The sequence below is a fragment of the Alexandromys fortis genome, unplaced genomic scaffold, assembly GCF_014885135.2.
Source record: "Alexandromys fortis isolate MF-2015 unplaced genomic scaffold, M_Fortis_MF-2015_v1.1 scaffold_10, whole genome shotgun sequence".
Taxonomy (NCBI): domain Eukaryota; kingdom Metazoa; phylum Chordata; class Mammalia; order Rodentia; family Cricetidae; genus Alexandromys; species Alexandromys fortis.
In genome coordinates, this window is record NW_026067895.1 from 10,281,501 (window position 1) to 10,288,662 (window position 7,162).

At 48.4% G+C, this 7,162-nt stretch overlaps 1 protein-coding gene across 1 annotated transcript; it reads right to left on the bottom strand.

The window, feature by feature from the left end:
• Positions 1–2,474: 2,474 nt before the first annotated feature.
• On the bottom strand, positions 2,475–3,411 carry LOC126512775 (peflin-like). The gene has a single exon (XM_050160726.1). It carries the CDS (start codon positions 2,959–2,961, stop codon positions 2,578–2,580), a length of 384 nt encoding a protein of 127 aa, XP_050016683.1. The 5' UTR covers positions 2,962–3,411; the 3' UTR covers positions 2,475–2,577.
• Between the last annotated feature and the right edge of the window lie 3,751 nt (positions 3,412–7,162).

Below are 7,162 nucleotides of genomic sequence, written 5' to 3' on the forward strand. Positions count from 1 at the left end.
ACAATAGAACAGTGACTGAGACAGAAGTTAGTACCAGAGAGTGGGTTGTTTCTGTGACAGGCCTGACCTAAGATTTACTGGAGACATACAGAAGACAGGACTTTGGGCTGGAAAAGTGGCTGGATGCTTTAAAAGGGCTTACTGGGCCATGCCAGGAGAAGCATGGAAGACAGGGTCAGAGCCAGGGGGGCCAGGGCCAGGGCCTGGGGGGGCCAGGACCAAGGCCAAGGCAAGGGCCAGGGAAGCTAGGGCCAGGGGAGCCAGGTCCAGGTCCAGGGGGGCCACGGCCAGGGCCAATGTCAGGGGGGCCAGGATCAGAGGAGCAAGGGCCAAGGCCAGGGCCAGGGGGACCAGGGCAAGTAGGGTCAGGGCCAGAACCAGAGACGTCAGGGCCATGTGGCAAGGGCAGGACCAGGGCCAGGGGGGCTAGAGCCAGTGCTAGGACCAGGGGGGTCAGAACTAGGGCCAGGGCCAGGGGGGCCAGGGCCAAATTCAGGGGGGATGGGCCCAAGGCCAAAGCCAGGGCCAGTGGGGCCAGGGTCAGGGGACTCAGACCAAAGCCAGGGGACCAGAGCCATGGGGGCCAAAGCCAGGATCAGGGGGGTCATGGCCAAAGCCAGGGGGGCCAGGGCCAGGGCCAGGAGGGCCAGAGCTAGGGTCAGGGGGCGCCAGAGCCAAAGCCAGGGAAGCCAAGCCCAGGGCCAAGGCCAGAGGGGACAGGGCCAGGGCCAGTATCAGGGTGGGGCCAGGCAGCCAGGGCCAGAGCCAGAGGGGTCAGGGCCAGATAGGCCAGAGCCAGTTCCAGGGAAAGGGGGGCCAGGGCCAGGACCAGATAAGCCAGGGTCAGGGGGCCCAGGGTCAGCGCTGGGGGCGGGGGGCAGGGCCAGGGTCAGGGGTCCAGGGCCAGGTGGGCGACGGCCAGGAGGCCAGGAGCAGGGCCAGGGGCCCAGGGTCCATAGTCCAGGGCCATAGTTTTGGGGACAAAGTCTCTCTTTCCCTGGCTCTGGCCCTCTTTTCAGGTTGTGTTTCTTTCCCTGGTTCTGGACTGGAGCCAAGCCATTCGGGGTCTGGGTGGGGGCTGCAGATCAGGGATTTCCTGGGGTCTGGGTCTCTATCTTTCTGAGAATGGCTTAATTCTCTCAGTATGATTATCTCAGTTGCATATACTTTCCTGTTTTTTTCTTTTCTGAGACAGGAACTCACTACATACTTGTCTGGAACTACTATGTAGATCAAGCTTGTCTTAAACGCACAGATCTCTGCCCTCTTCATTCAATATTCTTTCTTCTAACTGGAAATTTTTGCATTGTATATATAACACATATTCCTTACAATTGTTTTCTTTTCTTTCTGAGATTCTTAGGCAATTGTATGTTTATGGCTGGGAAAGATAATATACATTCAGGTCTTAAGCACAATTCATTACTATTTTAACAAGAAATAAAAAATTTTTAAGAAATGGATCATAGAGACAGAGTCACTTGGAAAATGAATTTTATAATTTTTAAGTTATACATCAATGAAGTTTTTTGTTTGGTTTTTTTTTTTTTTGCTGTTGCTTTTTTGTCTTGTAACTGTAGTCTGTTGTAATGGTCTAGGAGATTTTTGTCTAGGTTAAAAACAATTTATACAAATTTTAAAATTTCAGGTTTTTCTCACTGTCGGTTCAGTCTGCATTGTAAAGTGGCAATGAAAGGGACCAGAGAGGTGGCTCAGTGGTTAAGAGTACTGTATGCTATTGCAGAGGACCTGGGTTCAGTTCCCAGTATACCATCCACATGGTGGCTCACAACTGCCTGTAACTTAAGGTCTAAGGAATCTGCAGCCTTCTTCTGGTCTTTCTGGGCATCAGGCATACACATGGTACATATGCATACATGCAGGCAAACACTCACACAAAATAAAAATAAATGCATCTTTTTTTTTTTTTTTTTTGGGAAGCATGGGACTGTAGAGTCTTTTATTGAAACTCACAGTTTTCTGGACTTTTGGCCCCAAATGGGAAAAAAAAAAGCAAATTATAAACATTGGCAGTAAGATGCGACAACTGTCCCCTGGAACTGAAGCTGAGTGGAACATGGCAGGTCAGTGAGGGGTCCAAGTTTTGGAGGGCAGGAACCTCATCAGATATGGCTGAAATGGCAGCTTCTCCAAGCCTCTAGAGCAGGCAAAGTCTCAGGTGAACTAATGCTAACACACAAGGATTGTGGGAGTTGAGGAATCCCAGGCACTGGTCCCAGGAAATCTCCCTCATGCTCAGTCTGAGTCCACTTAGCAGAAGCTGGGCTCATCTGACCTGACGGTCTTGGTGAGGAGTGACAGGCATGCCAGCAGAGGCCAGCAGCGATGCTTAGCACTGTCATCAGGGAACAGAGGGGGAAGCCAGAGGCCAGGGACAGCTGACCAGACACTAACTCCACTGCACCACCAGCATCCCCTACCCCAAGGTGGTGCCATTCCACAGCCCAAGCCTTCGGACCTTTCCTAGGTCAAGCTAGGAAAAGCTTTGCTAGGAGAGAAGGAAGAGTAGACAGGCCGCATCCCTTGGTGTGCTCCACTCTTGTTGGGTAGGCTGGATCATAGCATCCGAGAGGCTGTCATGGTGACGAAGTCTTCAAAGCTGAGCCGAATGTTGCCCTGTACGGCGGTGTCCTTTTCCCGGAAGGCCTCAGTCAGCACCTGCAGCTGGGTACACACCTTGATGAAGCAGTCAAGCTGCATGGCGGGAGTGGCAGAGCGCGCACAGTAGCGAGACACCAGGAGCTGGGTGAACTGAGGGCTCAGGTTGTAGCCCATCTGCGACAGCGCTTGCTGCAGCTCTACAGAGCTGATGGATCCAGAGCGGTCCCGGTCATACTGCTGGAAGAGGCTCTTCCACTGCTGGAGGAATCTCCATAGGGCTGAGAAGCCGACGACATCAATGCGGCCGGATTTGGTCTTATCAAACATGTTTATCATCATGAGGCAGGTCTCATCATTGAACGAGGACCAGTTAGAGTTGACGAGGGCCTGCTTCAGCTCCTTCAGGGAGATATAGCCGCTGTGATCGGCATCCACTGACTGGAACCACGAGTAGGCCTCAGGATCCACATTGGGGGGGACACCACCCTGTCCATAAGGTCCAGGCTGCTGGGCACCATAGGAACTTGGAGGTGGCTGACCGTAGGGGCCCCCTGGGGGGACACCACCATATGGTCCACTCGGAGTTCCAGAGGGGAGTCCCCCAGCACTGGGGTATCCATATGGCCCTCCAGGGGAAGGACCTCCGTAACCACCACCAGGGGGGAATCCACTGCCATACTAGCCCCCACCATGGGGAGGTCCAGGGTAGTAGCCACCTGGAGGTGCTCCAGGTGCCTGTCCTGCAGCTCCGGGGCAATTCTGCCCGTACGGATAGCTGGCCATGGCGACTATGACCTAAATGCATCTTTTAAAAAATAGTGATGACAGCCTGGTCTACAAGAGCTAGTTCCAGGACAGGAACCAAAAGCTACGGAGAAACCCTGTCTCGAAAATCAAAAAAAAAAAAAAAAAAAAAAAAATAGTGATGAGGGCTGGAGAGGTGGCTCAACCATCAGAGGCTAGTCTCACAAACAAAAATATAAAAAAAAGTATTGAATGCAGAAGAAAGGAAAACAAGATCAAGTATAAAAATATTGATCCACGCAAAATAATATGCAAGAAAAAAATTATTTAAAATGTCAGGGAGGAGCCATTCAGTGGTGGCACATGCCTTTATTCCTAGCACTCAAGAGGCAGAGGCAGGTGGATCTCTGTGAGTTTACAGCCAGCCTGGTCTTCAGAGCAAGTTCTAGGACAGCTAGGGCAACACATAGAAATCCTGTTTCGAAAAACAAACAAACAAAACAAAAATATGGCAGAAAGGGTCTGGAGACATTGCTCAATGGCTAAAAACACTTGTTACTCTTTCAGAGGGCCCTGGCCCAATTCCCAGGACCCATGTAGAGGCTCATAGCTATAACTCTATTCCCAGGGGATCAATGTCCCCTTCTGACCTCCTCTAGCACGGTGTGCACACACATGCATGCAGGAAAGTATCCATAAACATAAGTTAAAAAATGTTAAAGTCTAAAAATATTTTAATTAAAAATATCAATGAGGGGCTGGAGAGATGGCTCAAATGGTAAGAGCACTGGCTGCTATTCCAGAGACCTGACCTCAAGTCCTAGCAACCACATGGTGGCTCACAACCATCTGTAATGTGATATGGTGCCCTCTTCTGGTATGTAGGTAGAATACTGTATAATAAATAAATAAGTAAATAAATAGGCACAATCCACTGAGAAAAATGTAATGTCTGCCAGTCCTCATGCGCCAAGAGCAAGCTTTCAGAATATTTTGGGGGAACCCAATTACCATAAGAACTGAAATTAACAAACCTCTGTTCTTGGGAACACTACCATACATCTCTCAGAAATCAACAGATCAAGGAGGCGTAAGGCAAAGGCGTGGACTATTTGAAAATAAAATGAGCTATAAAGCAAAAGTTACACATGTGAGTAAATAAAACTTTAACCCTTCCAGCTATAACCACCATTTAAATAGCCATAAAACAAACTTCTGAGTTGAGTATAGAGGAAGTTACATAAAACAAACACACAAAACAAAAAAAAACCCAATAAATTGTAAATATCAGAAATATTTTGGAAAATAACACAGTATCTATTTTATTCTGCTGTCAGAGCTTTGAAACTCCTCTGCCTATGTGTCCATGGTTTGACCTGAAAATGATTCTGCACTGGTAGGTATTTAAATTTTAAAATTAAAATGCATTGCCGGGCGGTGGTGGCGCACGCCTTTAATCCCAGCACTTGGGAGGCAGAGGCAGGCGGATCTCTGTGAGTTCGAGACCAGCCTGGTCTACAAGAGCTAGTTCCAGGACAGGCTCCAAAACCACAGAGAAACCCTGTCTCGAAAAAAAAAAATTAAAATGCATTTAAATGAATTTAAAATCCCAACACACTCCCTACTTTCCCTTTAATTTTCCCAGACTGCCCAAGTGAGAGACCCAGGCCCCAGAAAATCTCTGACCCAAAACGAAGCCCTACACAGACCCTGAACGGCTCGGCTCCAAGCCCCAACCCAGTGAAAGAAACACACCCTGAAAATGGGACCAGAGCCAGGGAAGAGACGCTTTATCCTTGAGCCAAGAACCGGAGGAAAATCCCTAGACCCTGAAACCAGGACCAAAAGAACGCACTAAGCCCCTAGATTCAGAGCATACCAAAGATATTCACCCTGGTCCCAAAATTAGGGTCAAAAAGGTAAAACGAACCAAAGAAAGAAACACAATTTGGTCCTAGAATCGGAGCCATCTCTGCCCTTGAGACAAAACCAGCCAATCCCTGAGCAGGGAAAACTGACCAATCACTGAGCCCCTAGAGGCTTGAAATTCCTCTCATACCTCCTTGCATCGTAGGGAGCAGCCAATCCTAAGCCTGGAAATCTGGAATTCCCTTCATCCACTAGAGGGCAGCCAATCACAAGCCCAGAGTCCCAAGCCTCTTCCCCTGTATAAAAGCCTTCTTGTTTGCTGCTATGCGTCTCGCTCCTATGCTGTTCCTGTTGCTGCTGCTTCAAAGGGACAAACAGAGGGACCTGAGTTAATTCATAATAAAGAATCCCTGTTTTTGCATCGGAGTCAATCTTGTGGTTGGGATTCAGGTTCTGGATTTTAGGCTTAACACAAGGACTTCTTTCACATGAGGATTAAAAACACAGTGCCCATTTGCAGACAGAGAAGTTAGAGTTGGGAGGGAAGGAGAGAGAAGGTTGGGAGAGACGACAGAACACTTGGTGTGGAAAAGTTTTGCGTTTTTATTTGGTTTTGCTTTCTTTGGGGTTTCTGAACAAAATCGTGTAATTGCTCCCTGTCTCTGGGACTAAAGCAGCCCTCCTGCATTTTACCACTTGGAGTATGTGGCAGGATCTCTTTTCCCAGCCTTTCACTGGTCCCTTTCTTGTTTAATAGGCTGTATTCTGATCCTAGAGTTTCTCTTTACCTCCCAGCACCTCAGACTTAAATATCGAAAATAATAATAAATCAAGCAAATACTAAATATTTTTAGCTTCCTAGTTTTTATCTTTCACAAAATGAGAAAATGGACCAATGTCATTTTGAATGTAGCTATCAGGCAAGCAAACCTCTTGAGGTCACAGAAACGTCCCAAACAAATCGCCAGGCAGGGAGTAAGCAGTTTGTTACCTGTGTTCTGTTGAGCAGAAGGTGTGGCTGGCACCACTGTCTCTATCTGCACTGAGAATTTGGAGCACTCCCCAGTGATAATGTTTCAGTCTGTGACGTGGCCCTGGGATGTAGGACAAGGGAATCCTATTGAGCTGGAAGACAGCAGATCTGGAAAGCATCGTGTTCCCGTCCCTGCACTATGCCCTCCGGAACAAGAACATGGGAACGTAAGCCCGCGGGGAGGAAACCTTGAGATCCTGACCATGCAAACCGAAGAAGTACCTAAGCCTCCTGCAAAAGCCAAACCAAACCTAAACAACCATGCTCTGTCTCCTGTTTTGCCCCACCTCCCTGAGCAAAGGCCTACAATTAACAAGAGCAAATAGCTAAAGGAAAACGGACGAGAAGGGCATGGGAGATTCAGGTAGCGGTCACACGGTACAGGCAAATGTAAAAGGCCACGGAGAGGAACATTTGGGATCCCGCACTTCTTAGACATGGCTGGCAGTGGCATCCATGTTACTAGACTAAGGTCACTGCATGGTTTGCTTAAAAGATGGCAAAGAGGGGGGAAAAGGGGATATGCTTTACCACAATAAAAAATTAAAATACGTATAGTCAAGTGCAGCTTACTGCTATATATTAACAGATGCCACAGAACCAATGAGGGGATGTTCTCTTTTTAAGTAGGCAATAGAAAATAACAGGAAAAACCTGGGGAGTTTGTTGTGTGTCTCCCCTCATTTTCCAAGCTGCTTCCTTCCCAAGGTCTATCTATTACTAGAGGTGGAATCACACTTGACGTGTGGCTCACGTCTGAGTCTCCTCATGACCTTGACCTTGTCCGAGCCGCACACACTGTCCTGCATGCATGGACTTGGGCTTCCAGGTTGATGGACGCTAACAAAGACCTAGAGGTCAAGGGGAGGGCAAGATGCAGAGCAGAGAGAACGG

What these genes read in the sequence shown, in the direction of transcription:
- LOC126512775 (XM_050160726.1), bottom strand. Translation starts at nt 2,961, where the DNA reads ATGATGATAAACATGTTTGATAAGACCAAATCCGGCCGCATTGATGTC.